This window comes from Leptosomus discolor, chromosome 9 (genome assembly GCF_034619465.1).
Source record: "Leptosomus discolor isolate bLepDis1 chromosome 9, bLepDis1.hap2, whole genome shotgun sequence".
Classification (NCBI taxonomy): domain Eukaryota; kingdom Metazoa; phylum Chordata; class Aves; order Leptosomiformes; family Leptosomidae; genus Leptosomus; species Leptosomus discolor.
Window position 1 is genome coordinate 44,552,066 of NC_141399.1, and position 25,400 is coordinate 44,577,465.

General features: G+C 48.6%; 1 protein-coding gene across 3 annotated transcripts in view; it reads left to right on the forward strand.

Annotated features, from left to right (window-relative positions):
- GAB3 (GRB2 associated binding protein 3) overlaps positions 1-4,926 on the forward strand; it is a 69,082-nt gene extending 64,156 nt beyond the window's left edge. For all 3 annotated transcript variants that reach the window (XM_086470135.1, XM_009946351.2, XM_086470136.1), the window contains one exon: positions 168-4,926. In XM_086470135.1, the coding sequence (XP_086326261.1) occupies positions 168-284 (117 nt within the window). In that variant the 3' untranslated portion in view covers positions 285-4,926. The remainder of the gene's footprint in view (positions 1-167) is intronic.
- The last annotated feature ends 20,474 nt before the right edge of the window (positions 4,927-25,400 follow it).

Consider the following 25,400-nt stretch of genomic DNA (forward strand, 5'->3'; position numbering starts at 1 on the left):
GGCTGTAAAGCAATGCTTTTGTCAGCTGATGTCACTGTGAGCTTCAAGGTGAAGTGAAGCAATCAAGGAACAAGGGAAAGGGAAAACAGAAAATCAAGCCAGGTTTCACTAGCATCCCTTTCCAACCCTAAAACTAATACGTTGGGTTTTCCCCCTCTCTCCCACAGAAACCTTTCCTCTCTGAGGAGCAGAGAGTGGACTATGTCCAGGTAGATGAGCAGAAGACTCAGGCTTTACAGAACACTAAGCAGGAATGGACAGATGAGAGGCAATCGAAAGTCTAACGGAAGAAGATTTGGGATCTGGAGGATTTTTTTTTTTTTTTTTTGCACTGGAACCACAATGTTAATGAAGCAGCTATCACAGTGGAGTTCAAAGGCGGAGAGAGTTGTAAGATGCTCACGGTCTGTAGAGGACAGGCATTTTTAATGGAAACCTTTGATTTCAGCTGGAAATAGTGTGTTGAATGAGTGAGTGGTTCACCGATGATTAAAGTAATGCATTACCCTTTTTACTGCCCTTACCAGTAAGCTACATGGTACCATTTTCTGGCATGATTCTGCGACAAGTCATACACTTGATGTTAACAAGTCCACTACATGTTGCATTAATCTAGTTAGTCCTGCCTTCTCCCTCCGTGGCGTAGTTCCTAGTTGCTAAAGCTATTTTTTGATATTCCTACAAATAACTGCGGGTGCTCAGAGTGCTTTTACGGCAGCGGGCACCCGACAGGCGTTGGTGACTAATCAACTAAGGGCTAAAATACTGAAACAATAAAAAGAACTTTTTGACTCTATAGTGCTTAAGCAAAGAGAATTTGGGAAAACATTTTTCCCCTGGATTTAAAAGGTCTGACTGTGAGCTGATGCTGTCAGAAACTCAAAACAGGACTGTGAACCGATGGGACTGGAACACGCGGTCTTTGACCCTCTTGGCGTCTGTCATCGTATTAAGCTTCTTCTCTCCGTCGTGGCTCATACTTGTCGCCTTTCTGTCGGATTCCTGCTGATGTTTTCTCCCCTATCTTGAGGAGTGTCTTCGGCACAGCACAGCACAGCTGCTCCTCTAGCAGGAGGCTGCAGGCACACAGCTCTTGGCTGGCCAAATAGAAAGGGAAGCTGTGAGCCTGTTTCTGCAAGTCTTGGGAGAACTGGCAAAGGATCAAGAATGCTTTCATCTGAACTGCAGAAGAAATGCCATTGGAATTGCTGGTAGCAGTCGTCAAACTGATTGTTTCACTAGACCCACCCCCCGAAAAAAAAAGAGAATTAGGAAGTGCAGCGTGCTCCGAGAGAGGCTAGCAGGCCTGCCAAAATAAAACAACAATGTGCTTAGGCGGCGTGAGGACCTCTGGGTTCAGGAAGCTTATCTACCTTGGGACTTGTTACAGGCACTATCTCAGGATCACATATGTGTATAGTTTATAACATATTTAACTTTAAAAGCTTGGCTGCAATCTTTATTTTAAGGTGGCACACAGCCGCTGGAATGGTGGAAGGACGCAGTACCGCTGAGTGACCCACACTGGATTTGATCTCGCAGGCTTTGCTCGTGCAGGTAAGTCCCGCTGGCCATAACAGGTCTGATCCTGTCAGCAAGGACAGACGGCCAGGACCCTTACGAAAGATTTCCTCTCTGACAGTGCCAAGCCGCTGGCCTCCCTTCACGTGCCTGTTGCTGCCACGTTGTGTTACTGTAATCTCACATCCCAAAAATGCTGATTTACCAAACAGAGGTCGTAGAAATGTCATTGCCGAAACCACTGGCATTTCAAGGCTCCTACTTACTGTCCTCCATGCACCCATTCTGCTTCAGCCATTTTGGGCACTCTGGGAGGCTGAGAGACGTGGCCAAGTCGCACGTCCTGCTGGGAGAGGCAGCGTAGCTAACAGAAACACCGTTTTTCTCCTACCTCAAGAGAGCTGAAGTGCTTGCAAGTCTTGCTGCAAATACAAAGCTGGGGATCCGTGGTGACCAGGCTCTTACTAGCTTACCCTGTGAGAACAACAAGGCTCACCAGCGCCTTTATTGACTCTGGGGCAAACTGGGCACCTACAGGCATAAAGTGTCCTGGACTAGAGCTGCTTGGAAAACCGGGCTTATACTGCAGATAGCTGACCTGCTGTTCCCTCCTACTCTGTTCCTCCACCCCCCCACCCCACCCCCCCCAAAGCTCTAAAACAAGAATTAATGTTCGTAAAAGTTTTGAAAAGAATTCCGGCTTTTTTCATATAAATCTTGTCTGTCTGGTGTGAAATTGAGTTTGTTAAAACCCAGTTGTTTTGTCCTAAAACTGTTTTAGGAGGGCGCTGAGGAACCGTGCCCTGGGTGTGGTATTGCTAGAGGGGAAGTGGGTTTGGGGAGAGGCGGTGGAGATCTGCGCCTCCACAGAGGTGTTAGAGAGAAGTAAGCAAGGAAGGGCCCAAGTTACAGAGACCTTTGCCTTTCTTCTCAGAAGAATTGCCTTTCAAGGTGTACAAACAGCACATCATTTTGGTGTATGCTGCAGTACTGAAAGAGTTAAAAGACCGGCTAAGATGTGTATTGAGTAGGGGACAGAAAACATCCACAAAGGGCAGGTAAAATTATGCTATGCTACTGCAGATCCCAAACTGCAGAGTGATGGCATGGTGTCATCTCCGATGGGGCTTGCAGTAGCATACAGATCAGCTCGTGTTTGACTGGGGTGTTTCTTTTCATGCTGTCAGAAACTCTTCGGAAGTGGAAAAACACCAAGTTATTGGAGACAACTGACTGCTTGTTATTCTGGTTTATTGTAAAAGCATTTGAAGTTTGACAAACCTGGCCAAGGGATTGTTCAGAAGTTTACAAAAGAGCTATTCTGATTTTTTTTTTCCCCCTGGAAGGACACAAACATAGAGCTTGGCGAGGACTGTCCTTAGATCAGAACGGCCTCCTTTCAACTTCCACGTGTCCCCTGCTTGCCCCCACTGCTCTTTTATCTTGATCAACTGGTTTCTAACTTTCACTTTTTAGCTAAAAGCTAAGTTAGGGGGGTTATTCAGATTTTTCATTTAAGGTCTGTTTTCACCTGCTGCTCCAGGGTCCATGACACGCACTTTTGTGTAAGCACAACACACAAAGCAGGAGCAATTAAAAAAAATACAAATAACCCCCCACATTTTAAAAGCAGAGCAGTCCTCCCCCAAAGCTTTTAATTTTTTTTGTTTTAGTCAAATTCTACAATACTCCCAAAGAGGCTAAAGAGGAGGAGGATGGCAAAGGCTAAATCTGCTGTGGCCACCCCATCGTTAAGGATTTTGGTGTGAAAGGAGCCACAGCAGCCCCTGCTGTAGTACACGACAGACGTACCTCTGGGCTGCCACACTGCCAACCACGGCAGCCCAGGGCCAGCACCCGTAGAGCCTACTGGTGGGAGAGGAGGGATGTTACAGAGCGAGAAGGAGTCGCTGTTTAATTAAGTCTGCCCTTAAATACTGATCCCTTGGCCAAAGAGGAAAGAAAACCTGTGAAAGGAAACTGAGTCAGCCTTTGACAGTGTCACGTCTGAAAATGAGCCCAGGCAGGAGCCCTTGGTTAGCACCGACTCTGGGGTCAGCCAGGCACACTCCTGGTAGTGTCTTCTTTTTCCTGTGGGTCTGTTATGTTGTTCTTTGTATGTATTTTCTTTAAAAAGTATCACGAGAGATGATGCAGAGAGAGGCTCTGCACCTAAACGAGCATGGGGCAGCCAGCGGTCCCTTCGGCAGCTCTTGTCTCCCGGGGGCACAGGCGTTGCCCAGCTCAGGACTTGTAGTGCCTTCTCCAGCACCGCTGGGGCTTCTCGTTTGAAGGGAGAGGAGCGCTAAGTGTGAGCAGAAGAGGTTTTGTTTAATGGGAAACGTCGCTCTGTGGAGTTGCCAGCTGAAGCTCGGTTGCAGGACGATGTGGAAAACGAACAAGCTAAATGGTTTCAGCCCTGTGGTTATCGTTAGGGCGGTCAGCTGGATTCCCCCGGCTGTTGGCATGGCCGGTGAGTGAGCTGGCGGGCCAGCACCCAGGCACGGGAGGGAGATCAGAGACGAGGTGGATCCCTTTTACTGAAATTGTCTGTGGCCACTGAATACAAAAAATAGCCTGTGTCAAGCACCTGCTTGAAATACATCCTAAAGATCAGAAAGAAATCGATCTGAACTGAACTTCTTTCCTGGAAAGAGCAGGATTTCAGTACTTGGTAGGAGTTACACGCATTCCCAAGGTCTTTACTCAGTTTGGGTTAAATATGGCCTTATTCCGCAGCGTTTCAATGATCACACGTAGCAGGATCCAAGGCTCGTTTGCTTTTTTGGACTAAACCGTATTTTTCCAATTATAATTCCCTTATTACAGGAGCATTAAATTCCTTGCTGGCAGACAGGAACACTTTACCTGAGAAATGTCAACAGCCATTTAACTCGAGCCAGGTGTTCTCAACCAGCTCACTTTTGCCAACGGTAGCACCCACTCTCTTCCGTGTCACTAATTACATCGTAGATGTAGATTTCGGAGTTGCATTCACTTGAAGTGATTCAGTGGTTTAGTAATTCAAAGACCATGAGATGCTGTGATGAGAATGAAGCACAGGGCAATGCCTTTCCTTTGTTCCCCTGTTCTGCAAAACTTGCTCAGGTTTAAAAAAAAAAAGAAAAAAAAGCCACCAAAATAGCAGACTTTTGCCATGTCAAAGCCAGACTATTTTTTTGTTCAAATAAAAATAAACTTTTGTCTTGTGCAAATGAAGCATTATACATTTTTTTGTATTTGTAAATCTATGAGGAAGCATTAAACAGTCATCTCTGTTACGAAGGAGTAAGTCATTGATAGAGGGAAGGGGCTCGCCTTCCTGATGTTTCATTGTAATGTTTGTTGTATATATTTGCACATTAAACTGTGTATCTTTTTTCTAATAAATTAATATAAAATGTAGCTGTGATCTTTAATTATTTTGAGAAGTGAAAGTGCTTATGGGGAAAACTCCCACCTTTTTTTGTTTAAAGCTTTTTCCATTTTTTTAAGCCTCTGATTAGGCTGTGACTCGTCCATGTACATTATTTGGATCCAAATCCAAACAAATTTGCAAAGAAATTTCATACACCTGTGCACCAGGAAGATTATTTGCAGGTGACTGGAGAAAAATGTACAACGAAGTTGTGACACGGGCTCGTGTCTGCATCCTCCTGGGGCCTGGGTAAGTTGCAGATCCCCGGCCCCAGCCCCTGCCCCTGCCGTAGCCCAGGGGCAGGAAGGGGCCGCGCTTACTGACCACAGCCGTAGACCCCAAGCACAAATTTGTTCAGCATATGCTCTGGGCTTGGACACAAAGACTAGTTGTTATTTAACCTGATCCTTTTAATTGCTCTGTGCTGAGGAGCGCGGTTGCTGTTGATGTAAATTCCACATGCAGCGAGTTGGGGCCGTGGGATCCTTTCAACGCGCGCATCTCGGGATTTTGAAGATGAAACGAGGCAGTCCATGGGAGCAGAGCGGAGCAAGCCTAGCTGCTAACAAGCAAGGTAGTTTGGGAAATAAGTCGTTGCTTCAGGCAAGTGTCGCTTTTGGATCTGCGTGCTTTGTAATCCTGGCTGGGGACCCGCTGTGGTGAATCGAGAGACTTGTAGTGCTTAGAGAGCCATTGATGGAAACTTGGCTGCATGACTCAAGAAGCGCAGACACGTGTAATTTAGATAAGCCTACGCCTGGGGCCTGATACAAGGGAACTGCGTGACATTTTGTGTTCCCTCTTCTAGGGAGGGCAGGTCGGATAAATAAAAGGTCAGATAAAGTCTGACGGCCGGTTCACAGGCTGCTTCCATGTCCTCTCTCCAGCGGGGATGGGAAGGGCCCTTTCAGCAGGGAGTACTCCGGAGAAGTGTCCTCCCTCTCCCGCACCGGCTCCCAGACCCTCGGAGGGAAGAAAGCCGTGCCAAAGCCACCGCCGCCCCAGCACGTCCCCTCCGTGGGGTACTTCCCAGAGCAGCAGAGGTGGTTGTCACAGAGGGTCTCAGCACCCAGAGCATCCCCGCAGGCAGGGACAGCCCGGCCCGTCGGAGCCAACGCCCTCTGAGGTTGCGATCAAGAAATGGGGCTCTGCGAGGAAACGGTGCTGAACCGAAGCGGTACGAGGCTGCACAAGTACAGGAAGCTCTCAGACCATCCTTTGCCTCTGTGCAAAGCGCTTGGGTGATTAGATAATAATGATAAGGGGAAAAACCTGATAGCAACAAGTATGGCTGCGTAAGCACTTGGTAGAGGTTAGCCCCCCTAGTCACACCCACAGTTTCAAACCACGCAAAACACTTCCCTGAAGCAAAAAGCCACAGAGCAGCCAGCCAGTTACCAAACCCAGGTCGTCTTCATGGGGCGTGAAACACAAACCCCTCCAAAAAGGGTGTAATTCCCCATCAGCCCACTGCTTTTTGCCTCTTTTAACTCTTTTGGTTAAGAGTGCAATCGCTTTGGTCTTTTTTAGCCTGAGATGCTCAGCAGAGCACTGCCTTAAAAATGGGCATTCCTGTGTCATGTGTCCGTGTTGGGGACCACATCAACACAAGGATACAGGTCTTGGGCCACAGCAGTGACAGTTCATTTCTCTCCAGTAGATCTCCGAGAGCTTTGGCGGAGGGACCTGTACTTTATTTCTGATTTTTTCGTGTGCGCTTTGAGGGACAGCGACTCCCCCAGGGCTGGTGGCAGCAGCAGAGACAGCACCTGGGTCTGCAGAGTCTTAGTCCTGCCCTTTCACCAGCAACTGATGCAGGCTGCACGCTGTGTTTTGACAGGTCTTAAGATCTGCATTTCCCCATCAAACAGCATCTAAAGCTCCTCTTCCAGTTGTTTAGGGCAGAGAGTGCGGAGGGACTTGACTTTACTGGTCATACATATTTATAGGTGCGCGCTGGGTGTCAGCAGCACCACATGCAGAGCTTCCCACACAAAGGATGCCTCTGGCAGAGGCTCAGCCCTTCCCACCTGGGGAGCTGATCCCCGGCCCTGTTGTAATGCAGGAGCCAGCAGCCCAAGGGAACGACCCAACCTTTCACTCATTGTCCTGTTTTGTTCTACTTTGGTATTTGATTTTCCTTTCACATCCCATTTTAGCATAAGCTCATTGTTATACAGCCCCAACATGCCCTGCTCTGACAGCTCGGGGATCTGCAGCCTCGGCAAATCCATCACCCTGAAAAGCCCTTGCTCTGCTGGTGGGCTCTCATGGAGGGCTTTAAAGCTTAATGCAACTTGGGGGGCTTTTCCTTGCACGTGTTTGTGCTGGCGGTTGTTGCAGTTTGGTTTGCTTCTTCATTCAAAAATGTTCGGTGCATTGTCTGTGAGCTCAGCTACCTGGAAGTGCCTCTGACTATGCCGCTATCTAAAGACACTTGTTTTTGATACTGCTGCTGCTCGTTCTTAGCTTTCATCCCCACAGAGCAACGGGGAAGACCTACTATGCTTTTTTCCCCGCAAGGAAAAAGCCACAGATTCCTCCCATGAAAGCAGCAGCTCTGCTGGCCACCCCAGGAGGACGCCGCTCTGCAAGCACCTCAGCTTTCTCTGGGAAGGCACAGAGCATTTTGTAGAGTTGCAGGAGGATGGAAAAAGCAAAACATCAAATGAAGGCAGCACTGGCAGGTGTCTGCCAGCACTGGAGGAGGTGCCAGAAGGCAAATGTAGCTTTTGCCTTTAGGTTTCCAGATCAAAGTTCAGGATGAGCTTTCAGTGTGACCTTTTGTAGAGCCTGAGAGAGGCAATTCCTCTACAGAGAGAGATGGAGGATTGAGCCATAAAGGGATTCATACAACCTCTGAGGTCTCGGTAACTTCGGTCTCTCTGTTTTGTATTAAAGTAGCTTTTGGGACGCAGCCGGGCTTGCCAGGCAAAGGGAGCCAAGGCTTCAAGCAGGAACTCTGGTGGGGTCTGGGTGCCTCCACCACTGAGGCATCCAGCTGAGATCCCCCTCCTCAGCCGGGGTTTCAGAGACACTGAGCTGGTCCCCTTCAAAACTGCAGTGCCTTGTGTTATCCCCCTGCGGCTGCGCCTTGGTGCGGCAGCCCTGGGACGGCTGCAGGGACAGACCAACCTTCTCCCACCTCCTTCCAGTGCTGCTTCCCCTGCCGAGCAGCCTGATGCCCCACCAAACCCCACAGGGCTGCGCCCAGGCCCCTTGGGGCCCCAAAACATCCAGAGGCAGAGGCTGAGAGATTTGACCTTGGCCATGGGAGCAGGCAGCCCTCCGTCATTCACATCTTAGGGGATGTTCTTTCAGACTATGAACTGTTTATTTCAAAGCACTGAGCAAGCCTGACATGCTGATGCTGGTAAATGAAGCTCCCAAAAAAGGGCAAGGGCTTCCCAGTAGAAAATTTATCTGGCCTTTGGTGTATATTTTATCCTTGAAGATGAGGCTGTCAGCAGAGTAGTAGGCAGGCTGTTTAGAGTTTAAAAATAAGAGAAGTCATTTTAAAAGTTTTTTTAAAATAAAAAATGGAAGATTCATCATTTCTTTGGTTCGACTTCCTCCACGGTTAGTCAGAAATCATCAGGAAATGCCACCGAAGGAAATCCGTCCTGTTCTGCCTGGTCAGCACAAGGAATGTGTGCAGACAGAGGAGGACAACGAGGGGGGGCTCTGGCTCTTCCCAGGCAGAGCTGAGTGACACCGCAGAGACAGCTCAAGAGCAAACTTGCGTGACATGTAAAGTAAAACTGACAGGGAGGCAAAATAAAGACGGATTTCCACAATCAGCACATCCAGACTCTTGCACAAAAGGAAAATTTGGAATAACTCCAGAAATGTCAGTGAATTTTTTTCCGTGTTTATATATAGCACAAAAGCATCTTTTACCATCCATACACCTCTTCAGACTTTGCTTGTCTCTCAACAGCTCTGACTGTCAAACGATACACAAGGCTCATCAAACAGCTTTATTTCTGTGGCAGACTTGCCCGTTTCCATGTGCTGCTCTCACCGGTGACCACACCGTTCCTCCCTCTGCAACCTGCAGCCGGGCTGGCTCAAAAAGCACTTGAATGTTGTTATTTACCTCCAGCCTCTCTGGATCAAGCTGGGAGAAAGGGATGTTTTGGTGTTATTCCATTAGGTACAGTAGCCTACACACTTGTGGCTGCAAAATCAGAGACATCTTAGTGAATGCACCATTTTTTTCCATTGGCAGTGTAATGTTAATCCTCCTAATGAGCTCTTGCTAATTCTGCTGACCACAGTTGTTTATTGAAAAAGTAGAGTGAGGAGCCAGAATGGCTGGTCTATATTGGGAGGAGAAAAGAAACAGAGATGTGCAGGAGTTTGGAGCAAAAAGAGCAGCTTTATCCATGAGGCTTGTTTCAATCCTGAGGATGAGACACTGTATAGAAAAGGTTAAGTAGGTGAACAACCCCAAAATTCAGTTTTACAGGCTAGTACAAACTCTATATCTTTTCTAGAAACAGATGTTCTTATTATAGAAGACTATACCTGTATCACATTATTCTATAGCAGTGAGCAAAATGTACCGGGTAAGGCAGCGAAGCATTGTTCATCACCTCTTTGTGTCACTCTTTAGCTCTCTGACCTGTGCTTCTCCAGGGGAGGCAGACAGAGCCAGGCTCACCCTCAGGGCCTCTTGAGCATCCCAAGAAGCAGAGCCCGACCTGTCCAGGCAAGTCCCCAAGCCACTGCAAGACAGATGAGGAAAATAATCTTTGCGAGCAGCAAAGGCGGCGTGTCCCAGCCCTGCAGACACCGTATCCAAAGAGCCTACAAGCAGAAAAAAAGGAAAAGGCTCTGAATTGTGTCTCGTGTTTATTGGGGTTATTTTTCCTACGGGTGCCTTTGATCCCACTTCCCGGGGAAGCAGCAGGTTCATGGAGCTCCGTGGCACACGGAAACCCCTGAGGTCCTTCTGCAGCTGAAAGGCTCGGCAGGTCCAGCTGCGTGCGCCTGGCCGTGGGGATGTCTCTGTGTGCCCGCCGGCTCTCAGTACGGGGACATGGGCTCTGTTTGACAAATACACAAGCTGTCACTTGAGGTTGAAAGCCCTGTGTGAGCTCCTTTTGCTGCGTGGATCGAGAGGAAAACACACCCAGCTGCTGGCGCCTGCTCCCTCTCTAAGGACTCGGGGCAGAGTCTCAGCCTCGTACCTGGGGCAGGGAAACCTGTAGCCTCAGGAGGAGGCAAGAAGAATCACACCTAGCTGGACATCTTGCCTACAAATACTGTATCTTAGCAGCAGTCAGGGCGTGCTTTCTCAATGCCCCCTGTGTGATCCTGAACGGCTGGAAAAGACTTCAAAATCAGATTTCCCTGCTAACTCTGACACTTGCACCGCAGTCAAACAGAGGCTTCCCAGTGCTGCAGAGCAGCGGTCAGCGTGAGATGGGATCAGGAACTCCAACCCAGGATTGAGCAACCTGTTTATCAAACTGTAATCTGGCCACTTCCCGGGGCGCTGCTCGCTTCCCCTCCACGCCAGCCGTCGCAGTACAAAGGGCCAAGGGCAGGGCAGGCGGGGAGAAACCCAGCGAGGAAAGCTGCTAGGCACAGGGTGAGATGGTGCTGGGCAAAAGCAAGCCCTACCCTGCTATGCCCAACACCTAGCTGCCGCTTTCACAGCGAAATCACAGCCCGGGAACCTCCAGCACGTTCAATGAGGCTTTCGTAGGAGGTTGGCAGAAGCTTTAGGATGTGCACAAGGTGTCCAGAGATGTCTGTAGCTGAGTGGGTGGGAGCTCAGGGGAAAACAACTTCCACATCCCAAAACGTTACCTTTTATTTTGGCTTGGAAAGCCTAGAGCTTCTCTTTGTCTGCTGTTCACATCGTGTGTGGCCCCGAGGCCATAACCCCAAATGGGGGAAGGGAGGGAAACTACTTTGGTGAAAGAAGGCGCTCGGTGCTAGCGGATGGCCCCCTACTTTTGCCATGAATAGTTTATTTTTTTAATATCCACCCTCAGGAAATTTCACAAGGGCAAAGCCAGAAGGGAGAGCCACTGCCAAAATCTGGAGGCCACAGGTAACCTCAAAGCAAATCTCTGCCACTGTCAAGGCAGAGAAGAGGAACCGCTGCTGCTGCCTCCTTCAAGGCTGATCTTCCATCCTGACTTGTGAAACCTTTCAGGGGGAAGTGGTCGATCTCTAGCTGTTGTTTGGAGTCATTTTTATGGAAGTCTCCAAATAGATGTTACGCCTCAGCGCTGATGAGAGCATTTTTTAGAAAAGTAAACAAAATGCTGTTGCCAAAGACCACATTTTGTCAAGGATGGCACCGAAGGTGGGTGAAGTTCAGCTGTATTCCTCTCGCTGTCTTTCTGCTTGCTTTCACACATGCCCAGGGCAGAGGGAAACAAGCCCAGCAGTAACACATGCAGCCTAACACAAAGCAGAGGGGAAATCCAGGACTGAGACCCTCAAGGAAAAGCAATTCACCTGGATTTCTTTTTGCAAAACAGAGGTTTTTTCAGCAACTCATTGGTAATGAAATCAGTCCAAGTGCTGTTTTGGCTGATGTTAAACTGACTGAAGAAATTGCTGCTCATTCCCAGCCCCTGCAGTGACCACTGCCGAGGTCCACGAGGTCCATCCCACTTCTGCCAACATCAAATAAACCGACTCTTGGATTTAGTAAAGTAATCCAGGATTTCTGATGTAGGTTGTTCTTCTGTAACACTGAGTTAGACACGAAGGAGGGAGCTCAAGGACAGTGGGCCAGCTTGGAGCAACACCGTTCCTGCGAGGAGACCAGAGTTTCCATTTTGGTTTCTGCCTCACTGCCCAGTGCCTGTACCAAACTGGGGAGACTGTGCGCACACCAGCAGCTCTGTGCTGACGGAATGGGCAGGCTGGGCAAAGGGAGAGGAAAATTCTTGTTTTCCCTGTTGCCTCCTCCTGCTTCCAGCCGCATGGCTACAGCCCTGCCGAAAACCCCAGCACTACTGCTGGGTTACCAAGGGCAGCATTGGCCCCGCTCTCTGCATACCCTTTATGTAGACCTATATCACTGGTTTTGGAAGATTAAGGTGAGCTACAGGTTACAGAAGTTGGCAGTCGTGCCTCCTGTAATGATTCTGCTTCTGTTCCGTAATCACGTCAGGAGATGAGTGTGGCAAGACTTCACTCACACCCACTCATATGTTGCCTATGGGATTTATTGCGATATTGGTTTGCCAGAAGTGGGGACCAACAAACCGGTCGCTGCTGGGATGGGATGGGGTGGGATGGGATGGGAGTGGTGACGCTGACCCTTCAGCTCCTTACCACGAGCAGCGCAGGCGCTGCCGTCTGAGCGTTCAGGCAGGCAGCAGGACAGAGGAGCGACGGGGGGACGAGCTGGAAACCCAGGTCAGCCTTGGTACAAGTATCTCCCCTCCAGTGCCCCGGGCTCCTTGTCCCAGGGAGATAAGGCAGCCAGCGGTATCTGTCTGTGCCCAGGCACGGGGCTGCTCTGCGCTCGTGTGTGGGAACCTGCCACCGCCCCACGGCTTCAAGGTGGAGGGGGTCTGAGCCACGCTGCGGCCGGGACTCTGCTTCCCAGCACTATCCATTTTGCATGCAAGAGGCTTTGCAGTCCCTGTTCTTGTTATTTTTACCACTTTTTACCTTCTGAAGCAGGCAGACAACTGTCCACGTTAGTGCAGCTCTTTCCACCCCGTGGCACACGGACTTTTGCGGTTGTTGGGTTGTTCCCCAGACACCCGGTGGAGGGTGGTTTTCCTGAGCGCCAGACGTGGCGATACCCATCGCCCCAGGAGCACGGTGCCCGTCGCAGCTAATCTTGGGCTGAGGTTGGTCCGTTGCCCCTCCACTCCCAACCCGTGACCCGCTGCCCGTTGGGCGCCAGCCCTTAACGCACCCTGGTCCAGCTGCGGGTGGCACCGCCGCGAAGGACGGCTCGACCGATGGTGCCCACGATAAGGACCCAGCCCTGCCTGCCCAGCAGCCCCTGCAGCCCCCTGCAGCCCTGCAGCCTTCTCAGCCGCCATCCCGGAGGAGAAAGCGGTGCCATCTCCTTCACGAGCGTGCGAGCTTCAGTTCCCCCGTAACCCTGCTGTGGCCGCGCCTGCGCTGGCTGCTCTCGAGTGGGGTTTCGCTGTTCCCCCCATGCAGGGACTCTGCAGCTTTCCCAGGGGTGGAACAGGGGACTCAGGGACCATTGCAGCTGGGGACAAATCAGCCAGAGTTTTCCATTGCAGTTGGGGATAAATCAGCCAGAGTTTTCCATCACCTTCTCTGGCGCTTCTTCTGCTGGCTGCGGGGACGCCTGCAGACAAGGGCCCCGCAGAGCCCAGTTCCCCTCAGTGCCCACAAGTCATTACCCTGTGATACCAACCCCCTCTGTCCTGAACAGAAACTTCATCCACCAGTAAGAAACTCTGTGTGCTCATATATTAAATCACTTACTTGCATTCAGCAGGTAAAAATGCTGTCAGCAGTGGGGATATGTCAGGTGTTGCCAGTACTCGCTTTCCATTTTTGCTAATTAATTTTATAGACAAAAAGGGAAATCTTGCAAAAACGAAAAAAAAAAAAAAAAAATGAAATCTTGCAATTAGGATGTGACGTTTAAGGGCGTAGGGGTGGTGAGACCTATAGCAAGAGGTGATATTGTTGAATAGGCACGATAGTGCAGTTGGAGAAAACAGCAAGCGGCTTTTCAGCACACAAATGTCGCCGTTGTTGCCTGCACGCTCCCCCAGCCTGCGCAACTTTAATACTTCGAAATAAAACAGGAGCCAAAGCGGCTGATTGTAATGCAGAAGGCAATCCACAACTGGCTGTAGCTGAGGTAAAATAATAACACCATGAACAGCTAATGAAAGCTTTAGTTTTAACTTATCATAATGAAATAAAACCTTGCTGAGAGCGAGACGTGCGCATGGGCTTCTGCTCTTACCATGTACGTGTTCCACACCTGGGCGACGTGCGTAAAAATCAGCCACGGGGCTTTCAGCAGCCAGGGCAACCTCGTGCTGGCTGCCTATGGAGCACGGGGCGCTGCTCCGCACCCCGTGTACCTGTGCCCTAAAACGTTACCATCAGGTAGAAAAGAACAGATGTGGTGACAGAAGCATCGCGCTGTATCCCCTTTAAAAACACCTTACGGAGGAGTAAGCAGCTCCTCTCTCCCCTGAGCCAGCCCTGAAGCCTTGCCATCATCAGCTACCTAATTAATTTGTTGTTGCTCTCCTTGGCTTTTCTCCAGTGCGATCAAAAGCAGGACTCGGCTTCCTGAGCCCAGGCCCGCCCGACGCCGTTACGGCCCAGCCGGGTGACGCTCCCGAGGCTGACAGCACACACTGCCCAGTGACCTCAGCCGGGCTCCAGCACGCGGACAAGTGACAATCACCCTCTGGTCTGCGCGGCCACGCACCCCAGGCAACCTCCGCCCCCTGCCCTGCAGCAGGCACCCCCAAAAATACCCCAGAGGGGTTTGTGCGGGTTGTTTGCCATTTTATTCCTCCCAGACAATGGAGCAGACAGCAAAACATCACCTCCATAACAATGCTAGTCAGTGAAACCAGCTGGTTACTACTGCTGCTTTGTACACCCATCCTGACCTCTGGGGTGACAACTGCTTGCCTAAAAAGAAGGCAAGAGAAAGGAACGTGGCATTCTCTGCTTGGCCAACTTTCCAAAAATACCGTGCATGGGTCTGTCATCCGCACGGCAGCTTCTCCCGTCCCTGCTGGGCTGATGGGACCAGATTTTCGACTTGCTTTCCTGTAAGGTCACGCTCCTCCCGTCCCCCCTCCAGTAATTCTTGAACCTGCTGCTCACCTTACTCTCAAAGGAGTGAATGTCTGGAAAACATTAAGGTCTTGCAAATTTTGTGAGAGCAGGTAATCAGGCTGAGAAAAGAGAGAGGCAATGAAATGAATTAAACCCTGGGAAAAACCTTAATGGGAGTCTGTGCCTTGTTAGGCACCAGAAAATCCACTCTTTAGTCAAGGTTTCTCTCTCATGTGGATTCGCTGGTGTTTAATGAAGCCTGAACTCCAGTTAAAGCTTTACCTTTTTTGCAATATGTGGCTTCTCTGATGCCTTATAAGCAACAGAGTTGTGCTGCAGGCTTGGAGAACTCAGTCTGTCAGTCCCCAGGCACAAACCCATAGAAAGTTATTTACTAGTTTATTAGTTCTGTGGCACATGGGGCTGCTTGTTAGATCCAGTGTTTTCCCATAAAAACAGATGAAAGGACAAGAGGGAAAGGCAGGCTGCGTGCGGTGGGAGACAGCCCATCCCACAGCACCCGCTGCGGCACCAGCTCAGGCTCCTTTCCCCACCATGACCAGCCCCTCACCTGTCTCTAGGTGTTCTCAGCTACCTCCATGAACACCTCAGTTTTGGTTAAATGCTTAATGTTGCCAGTATTTTGATTGGATTCATTTTAGCTTGTGTTAAAAAATCAGTCTTGTATAAAAAATTCCATCTCCTGGATGATTTTGAATCCACTGCATTTCAATGGCATTGACTGAGCGCTGGTTCCATCAGCAACGACAGGTAATTCAAGTCAGCGTTTCGGTGTCAAAACACTTGTAACTCTCTACTGCTTGCACCTACTTCCATTTCTGCCTTTCAGGATCAGCTTTTCAGTGGTTCGTGAGCACCTAGTAACACAGCGAGATGCCTCGAGGGCATCTCACTAGTGCCTTCGCTCCTTTGTCCCTGTCTTTTTCTTTCTTTTCTTTTTTTTTTTTTCTTGCAAGTGTAGAGAAAAGGTATGTGCTGGTTTGCCCTTATCTTCTGTTTCACTGACACACTCCAGGAATTTTATATATTTTGAGATGGAAGATTTTCCTTTGTAGACTTGTGCAGCTTTGTCCCTACTTATTCATGCTTAGCCAAATGTCTCATGTTTATCATCATTTTTTTGTTCCCATTCATTTATTTGGTGCAAAACCAATGCCCACTGGGTTGTAATTTCCAGGACTGCTTTAAGCTGATTTTAATACAAGATTGTTTTCCATTGGCAGTACCATGTGTTTTTGGAGGCTGGGCTGCTGGATCCTTCCTCTGTTGCCATGGCACAGCCCAATCAGTGCCCCAGCCCCAAATCCTTTTTCCCAAAACCAGGTACGCTCCTCTTCCTTGGCAGGGACAGAAACACTGCAGATCCTCTTTGGTCCACAATTTGCATGATTTTATTAGCTGATGATTCTAGCTTTCTTGCTTCTTCAGGTTTATTATTCAGTCCGTGGTTAAAATGATCGGTGTTAGAGCAGGCAACAGCTCTCGTGGTCCTGACCAAGGGTCCTGCAAGCTTCAGGTCTTACCTCTAAGCAGAGACGGAAAGCAAACAGGCACCCAAAATGCTGGTATCACCAGCCAAAATAAAAATCCTCCATCTACAGATTGCTATAAAGCACAAATTGCATTCCTGCCCCTTTCTCTCCTGCTCTGAGGGGCAACGTGGATTGGTCTCCTCTGAAAATTGCACTTTTTCAAACCGGCGATGCCCAGCTCGTGGCAGGTGGCCAGGACTGGTTCACGGCCCGTGACAAACCAGGCTCTGCTCTTCTGGTTTCCAAAACATCACTGGTTATGGCCAGCACAGCCAAATCAGCCCCAGGCGTACGGCTGCAGCACCTGCACGACACCTTTGCCTTAGCGCCCCGCACAGCCTCCTGCAGAGAGGCCCCGGAGATGAAGGCCAAGGTGATGGAAACAGAATGGATTACTACACTGGTCAGCTGTCAGCCCAAGCCCTCTGAAAGGTTTGGAGCTGGGCTCTAGCTCTGCCATTTTCTCAGATGAAAACTGTGTTTCATTAGGGGCCTGCTAACGCCGGCAGCGACTGTCCGTATCAAAACCGCTCATGTTTACATACCCACGCACACACCCATACAGGGATATTGCAAATAAAGAAGGCTTGTCCTGGGACAGTCCCAAAGCCAAAACAGAGCTCTGCCCGCCCCCTGCCTCGCTGCCCTTAAACCAAGACTTATTTTCCAAGCCTAAACCTCAGATCCTGTATTTGCATGAGATGCCTCACTCGGCTCCTGCTTTTCAAAACCCTTCTCATAAACCTACTCATAAAGTAACAGACCAAACTAGAAAAGGTTAAAGTAATTATATTACACTAGTTACATCGTGTTGTAGTATTTATTTGGTTTTCTCTGTTAAAAAAATTCTGAATTGTAACGTCAAACAGAGAAGTCAAAGAATGGAGACTTTCATGAACCTTGATTAAATGCCCAGCAGTAAGAATCAGAATGGCTTCCTCACCAAACAGGAACTCTTTTACTGGGAAGTACTTCAGAAATTGTACCAAAATCTTCCCAAATACGTCATTATTGCCAGCAATACACCTGCAGGGAATACTCTTAGTCTAAGGGCAGGATGGGCAGCCAGCTGCTCGCAGCAGGAGCTGTGGGGCTCCTACCTTTCTGCCTCCCAGCACTTTTGCAACTGCGGCGTAGCTCCACATTGTTTTTTCCTTCCCCTTCTTTCTTTTCCTCTTTCTTTTCTCCCTTCTCTATACAAAGTCAGCAATTTAAAAGTTCAGACTTCACCAGCAGTTTGAGAGGCAGAAGTTGGAGGCGGCTGAGAGGCAGAGGGCTCCTGGCATCCAGCCCTGGCCCAGGCCACCGCTCCTCAACAAGAGCTGGATGGAAGGAAGGGGCAGGGGAAGCATGACTTACCCTCATGTGACAGGAGATGAGAAAACTGACATATGACTTTTACCAGTCATACACCATTTAGCACAAATCTCACGTCTGCAGGGCACTTGGAAAAGGGACTTAAAGGCTCCAGGGCTTGTGCCCGCCTTTGTGCATCTTGTGGGCTCCAAAACCAGCCCTGAAGCAAACCCGATCGCAGCTCAGGGTCTCTTGATTGTCCTGGAGGAAAGGGCTTGCTCTGGGATGGGTATGGGATGAATCTAGGAGGGCTTACGGCGTTCACAGGCCCTTGCACCGCACCCCTGCGCAGAGCTGAATCTCCCCTGGGAGCCGGGGCTGCTCCTGGGTGCGGGAGCGGGCTGGGGCGGCACAGTTACTGTTCTGGAAGGGCTGCAAACGCCTCTCAGCAGCGCTTCTCCAGCCGTGAAGTGTCTTCTGGTGCCAAGCTTTGCAACGAAGGCACATTTCAGCTTTCTGAGCATTGGTCTGATTTACAGAAGCAGAAATCCCCCCTCTATTCCAGAAACCATAGTGCATACTAGGCTACAGGGAGAAGACGTAGCAAGAAAGTGCAGACAAAGCTCATTAAATATTTTTACTGCAGTCTCTCTGGTTTCTTACTTATTCCTTATGATGCATAACATCCGTCACAGAATTTCTCAGAAAAACAAATGGCCCATTTTTTGTGTTAAGCACAGTACACAGGCAGGCAGCTGTAGATACAATTTCTTCTAAGAGTAAATTTCCTCCAAGCAATTTCTGTCTTGCCATTTTTAGGCCAGATTTGTTTGCCACTCTGCATGTTTCAGAAACTTTACAGATGTCAGTGAGAGCTAAAGGTAAGTGGATCTGTTCCAGATTCACAGAAAAATAAGCAAGCTCCATTAAAAAAAAGATGGTTTATGGTTTACTCTCCCAGCAGACTTTTCTCTTTTCTCCATCTCTTTCGTGATTCCTCTCTGTACATCAGTTCTGTCCTTCCACACACAAGGTAAGACATGAACTCCACTCCTTGGCACTCATTGTCCTTTGTATCTTCACTTTTTTCTCTTGTTTGATTATTTTTACACTACGGTAGTCTCTTAAATTATTCTTTCAAAAACCTGCTTATTCAGGCCCGTCTCTCTCTGGAATTCTCTCTGATCTTGCACTAAAAACCCAACTCAGGCACAACGTTGAGTCTGAGTTTCAGCCAGGCAATCTCCAACGACAGACTCATGATCTAATCTTTTTTGCATTCTGCAGCTATGCAAGGTTTGGATGAATTTAGCTGTAGAGAGTCCCAGTTCTGGAGCTAAACTTCTTATCAACATTTTACAACTCAGAGAGAGGGAAATGAAGATCTTGAAAAGAGACTGGCAGAATGTGGTACCCATAAATCCAAGCTGGACAACAGCGTGTGGGTTTTTTTTGAAAAAAAAAAAAATATATATATAATCACAAAAAACCACTAACAACAACAGTTTAATTCTTCCAGGTTTAAACTAGGATTGAACAAGTCTGATTAAAATTAGAGCTTTATAATGTTTAGATCTCAATAGCATTATTTACATACAAAAAATATTTAGTAGTGATTTTTTATCTCATCTCTACCTAGCAAAACAACAGCCACCAGTAAGGTAGGTTCTGCAATATTTTGGATTCAGCGCTGTTGAGCAGATGGTATTCATTGACAAACCTGCTGCTAAACTGTTTGCATTCCCAGGGCTGTAGGTGCAGCCAGCCTGAAGCACTTTCACTACTTATTACTAAAATACTCATTTCCCTGGAAAACCATCTGTGTCGTTCAGTCATGGCAGAAGCCCAGAGATGTCCCAATCCCTCTGCTGCCACCACCTCCCCAGCACTATTTATACGTGTCCATGCCTGGACTATGTTTTCTGTCTCCTTCCTGAAGCCCTCATCACGCGCCCTACAGTAAACACAGGGCAGCAGAATGAATGAGACGTAAATTGTGCGTATTTCCAGTTTTTCATCCTTACAAATACGAACTGAAGTCCATAGGTGCAGGAGAGTGGCTAAAAGCAAGACTTGCTAATGGAGCAACCTTAACTACATTGTGTGAGGTACTGCTTTCACATGAAAGGGATGAAGGAGAGATGGGCAAGGAGTATTACAAAGAGGTGCTGATGTGTTGTGAACACAGAACTGCCAGCTACCTTGTGTAAGACATGCTGTCATTCAGTTGTGCTCCGTTTTGGTCCATGCTATGCAAAAAGATGTGGTCAGGCTGGAGAGGGCCCAGAGAGGGGCCACAAAGATGACCAAAGGACTGGGAAGCCTGCTGTATGAGGAAAGGCTGAGAGAACTGCGTTTGTTCAGCCTTGAGAAAGAAGGCTCAGGGAAGACCTCATCACCATGTTCCAGCATTTAAAGGGTGACTACGAAGATGATGGAGACTCCCTTTTTACAAGGAGTCACAAGGAAAAGAGGAGGGGTCACAGGGACAAGTTACTCCTGGGGAGATTCCGATTGGACACAAGAGGAAAATTTTTCACGATGAGAACAATCAGCCATGGGGATCGTCTCCCCAGGGAAGTGGTGGAGTCCTCAACATGGAGTCCTCAACACGGGCCACTTTAAGATCCGGCTGGACAGGGTGCTGGGCCATCTTGTCTTGCCCGTACTTTCGCCAAGGGAGGTTGGACCAGATGATCCTTGCGGTCCCTTCCAACCTGGTCTTTTGTGATTCTATGATTGGTTCTGGCCGTAGTCTGACAGAACCACAGAGACAGCAACCAGTGGACAGGCTCGGACAGCCACAAAACCTCGGCTCACACTGACAGTGCTGCAGGGGCAAGGTGAGGGAGAAACCTCAGCCCTAAAAACATCGACACTTCCTTGTCTCCTTGGGACCAATGACATATTTGGCATTGGTGAGCTGAGGGAGAGGTGGGTAAGGTATCGCTCCATCACTCTCTAGGAGGTGTTTACATACCGCTCAATTAAATTTCTATGCAACAATTTGTGTAGCTAATTGTGATTCTTTCATGGCGTCATGGCACAACCCTCTGTAAATATGTCTTTAATTTAGGATGATGAATGCACCTTGCCACTCCACCCTAGGGGGTGGTAGCTGCTACTTCTTTGTCCTTATCTGATTCAAAAGGTGTAGAATTTCACCCAGACCCACTCTCTTACTAACAAAATGCAGTTCTGCATTGCATTAGAAACATAGATGTGTCTCTTAAGGTGGGTAGATGATGGCCCAGATTGGTTTCTCACCAATTTCTTCCTCTCTACACTGACAAGAGTTCTTTTTCCTTCACTAACAGATTCATAAGACATCAGATGTCTCAATAGTCTCATTTTTGCATAAGTCTTGAAAAATGGGCACAATACCAGATTGACAATGTATATGAGCATAGAGATTGTCCAGAGAGGCTGGGAAATCTCCTTCCTTGGAGATCATAGAATCAGAGACTCATAGAATGGTTTTGGCTGGAAGGGACCTTAAAGACCACCCAGCTCCAAGCCCCTGCCATGGGCAGGGACACCTTCCACTGGAGCCGGTTGCTCCAAGCCCCATCCAGCCTGGCCTTGACCACTGCCAGGGAGGGGGCAGCCACAGCTGCTCTGGGCAACCTGTGCCAGTGCCTCACCACCCTCCCAGGGAAGGATTTCTTCCTCATCTCTAACCTAAATCTCCCCTCTTTCAGTTTGGAACCGTTACCCCTCGTCCTGTCGCTACCCTCCCTGACAAAGAGTCCCTCCCCTCCTTTCCTGCAGGCCCCCTTTAAGCACTGGAAGGGCACTAGGAGGTCTCCCCGGAGCCTTCTCTTCTGCAGGCTGAACAAGCCCAACTCCCTCACCCTGTCCTTGCAGGGGAGGTGCTCCAGCCCCTGATCATCTTCGTGGCCTCCTCTGGACCCACTTGAGCAGGTCCATGTCTTTCTTACGCTGGGGGCCCCCAAGCTGGATGCAGCCCTGCAGGTGGGATCTCAGGAGGGTGGAGTAGAGGGGGAGAATCACCTCCCTCGACTGTTCTGATCAGGGCCCTGAGTAACCTGACCCACCATTGAGGCTAGGCCTGCATGAGGTCCAGCTGTACCACATGACCTTCAGCGGTCCCTCCCAAAATATATTTCCTATGCTGCTATGACCACGGCAAATGCACCTATGGTATGTTTTATGATTCAGAATAATTCTTTCAAGCATCCCATCCCAGCATAATTTGTTGTCTGGAACAGGAATTCCACAGGCACTCTCTTCAATTAATGAATTAAACCAAAAGAAAGCACATCTATAGAGCACCCCACTGAAATGGCCTGAACGCCAATAAAAATTGGACTTGCCTTTCCTGCCCATTGGCTTTCAGGCTTTATAGACTGTGCTCAGTGTTGTGTCAGCCTGGGCAGACATTGGTGCTGAAGGGTGTGATCTGCAGCCATCCACGCTGCCCACGGGATGGCTTGGACCTGGAGCAAGTCAATGCACCGACTGAAGAGGGACATTTGAACTCCTATTTGGGTCTGACTAGCACATTGAGCAAAGGCAGAGCCATAAAAATGGGAAACGCTCAACTCAGGCACTTTCATGCAAAATTTAGGCTTTCTGAAACAGAATCTGAAACGGAATAAAATAAGAGAGTCCCTGCTGGGAGTGGAGGTAGCACAGAATAGCTGCTGTGCTTCAGCTCACACCCTCACTTCTTGTGAAATAGCTTCCCTGTTTAGACAAGCCCTAAGAGATGTAGACATTTATAATGCGTATTTAATCTTTCCATCTCTGCTTTTCTTACTGTTTTGATGTTTCCTCAGGCTTTGAAGATTCAAGATAATTTTTTTTTTTTCCCAGAAACTAAAAGTCTTAAGGCAAAAATAAGGCAGCTAGAAATTGCCTGCTACCAGCCAGACTGAAGAGTTTGTAACTTTTTCCAGCACAGGAAATGTTCAGTATTTTAGCAGCAGTGACCATGTTTTAATGCGTTTATGCCCTTAGGGTTATAGAAATCCTTCATTCGCAACACTACCACCCCAGATCATAGGACCACTAATATTTGTACAGTGCCATCATGTGTTTCAACGATACCAAAAGACAGACAGCTCTGCCTGGGAGCCGTCACTGCTCAGATTTGCTGTTCTGTTTAAACCTGCATCAGATCTGGCTGGGATGGAGTTAATTTTCCCCCTAGTAGCCCTCATAGTGCTGTGCTGCGTACTGGTACCTAGAAAGGTGCTGATAACACACCCGTGTTTTGGCTGCTACTGAGCAGGGCTCCACAGCACCATGGTGTCTCTCCAACATTCCCCCACCCCTCACCCCCAGAGGCCAGTAGGCTGAAGGTGAGCAAGATCTTGGGAAGGAACACAGCCAGGATGAGCTCAACTCGGGGAATGCAACCACCCAGGAATCCTGGAAGAGATCATGGACTGGCCAGAAGGTAGAGATTTTGGAACATTGCCTGAGGAGGTGGCTTGTGCCCCAGAGGCACTGCCATACAATGAGTTATCAGATGAAAGGCATTATGCTCTGTTTACTGATGGATCCTGTCCTGTTGCAGGAAACAAGATCGGAGATCTGAAGTGGAAAGCTGCTGTGTGGAGTCCCACACAACAAGTCATTGAAGCCACTGAAGGAGAAGGTGAGTCAAGTCAGTTTGCAAAAGTGAAAGCCATTCAACCAGCCATAGAGACTGCTGAACACGAACAGTGGCCAGTACTCTACTCTGACTCCTGGATGGTGGCTAATGCCCTATGGGGGTGGCTACAGCAGTGGAAGAAGACCAACTGGTAGTGCAGGGGTAAACCCATCTGGGCTCCTGCATTGTGGTAGGACAATGCTGCCCAGGTAGAAAACATAGCTCTAAAGTTACATCACGTAGATGCTCACATGACCAAAAGCCGCGCCACTGAAGAATAGGGAAATAATGAACAGGTAGACAAGGCTGTCAAAATTGAAGTAGCTCAGGTGGACCTGGACTGGGAGTGAAAGGGTAAGCTATTTGTATCTTGATGGGGTCATGAAGTATCAGGACATCAAGGGAGAGATGCAACATACAGATGGGCTCGTTATAAAAGGATGGACCTGACCATGGAGGCCATCACACAGGTTACTCATTGACGCAAAACACGTGCTGCAATCAGGCGAGCCACAGGAGCAAAGTCTCCCTGGAATAGAAGGCGGTGGCTGGGTTTTTGGTATGGCAAGATCACTGCCAGGAACACGCCAAGGCAAGAGCTACATACTCACCGTGGTGGAAGCAACTACCAGTTGGCTAGAAACATACTCTGTAAATCATGGCACTGCCCGAAACACCATCTTAGGCCTTGAAAGGCAAATTTTGTGGCAACATGGTACCCCATAAAGAACTGAATCAGACAGTGGGACTCATTTCCAAAATAACCTCATAAACTCCTGGGCTAAGAACCACGGCACTGAGTGGGCATATCATACACCCTATCGCCCCCAAGCCTCTAGAAAGATTGAGAGATATAATGGACTGGTAAAGACTATGTTGAGAGTGTTGGACAACGGGGCATGGAAGCATTGGGATGTAAATTTAGCAGAAGCCACTTGGCTGGTTAACACCAGAGGATCTGCTAATTGTCCTGGTCCTGCCCAAACAAAACCCCTACATACTGTGGGAGGAAATAAGGTCCCAGAGTGCACACAGGGAAGTGGCTGCGGAAGGCCATGTGGATTGCTCCTCCCAGGGGAAAAGGCAAACCCATTATTGGAATCGTTTTTGCTCAAGGACCTGGGTGTACTTGGTGGGTAATGGGGAAGGATGGGGAGACCCGGTGCGCACCTCAAGGAGATTTAACCTTGGGAGAAAAATAACCTGTGAGGTGAGATGTACGTTGTAGGAAGTGATGTCGCAGGAACGACCTGAACCAACGAAGAGTGAGTTTCGCAAAGAACTGGATGAGTGCAACGATGACCCGAACCAAGCCAGTGTTGGTGCCCAACAATTGAACGTGCTGCTTCTCCTATCCTGAGCAGCCAACTTCACAGATGGGGCTCAAGTCATAGCCTGTTGTTACGAAAATTTGGAGGAGTGGAGGAAACCCTTGGAATGGGAGAATAACATCTGTTAAAGGACAGGGAACAGTAGTTAATGAGAAAGTATAAAACTGTATGTTGGGGACAAAGATGGTTTAAGTATGTACTGTAAGTTGTAAGGTTGGTAAGAAGACATGTCAGTAGTCCTTATTCACTCTGGTCACCTAGTGGCCTGTAAGGAATGTGCTGAAGCACTTAACAAATGCCCTCTGTGTTGTGCAAATATTATGAAAAGACAGGAAATGCTTACGTATTAGTGAAATACCCAGCACTGTGGATGCAAACGTTTCCTGCTTTATTGCTTTATACACGTGTAACGCGATAACAGACGGTTGGGTGTTTGGCAGGCTACCACGCATATTTGTGGAGCATCTCACTTTAGGGATAATGTAAGCAATAAAGCTTTAATCAGCACCCTGAAATATGAGTTGACTGTCAGAAGCTGCTAGATTTTGTTTGTAACACTTGTATTCAACTGCCTCCTTATTACTGTCCGTACTTTTGGTGGTTTTACTTCAAAGTTGTAACCTAAAATAACTACTGCTTTACTGGCAGATCTTCTATTTGTATGAGAGTTCACACTTATATTAATGTCCTATAAATGCAGAAGTTAAAAAAATACTCTTCCATGAAATGGCAGGAGAAAACTGAGTGTTCTGATTGAGTAGTAGTGATGCTGCATTTTTTTCCTCACTGTATCAGGTCTGGCTGGGATGGAGTTAATTTTCCCCAGCAGCCCTCATAGTGCTGTGCTGTGTGCTGGTACCTAGAAAGGTGCTGATAAC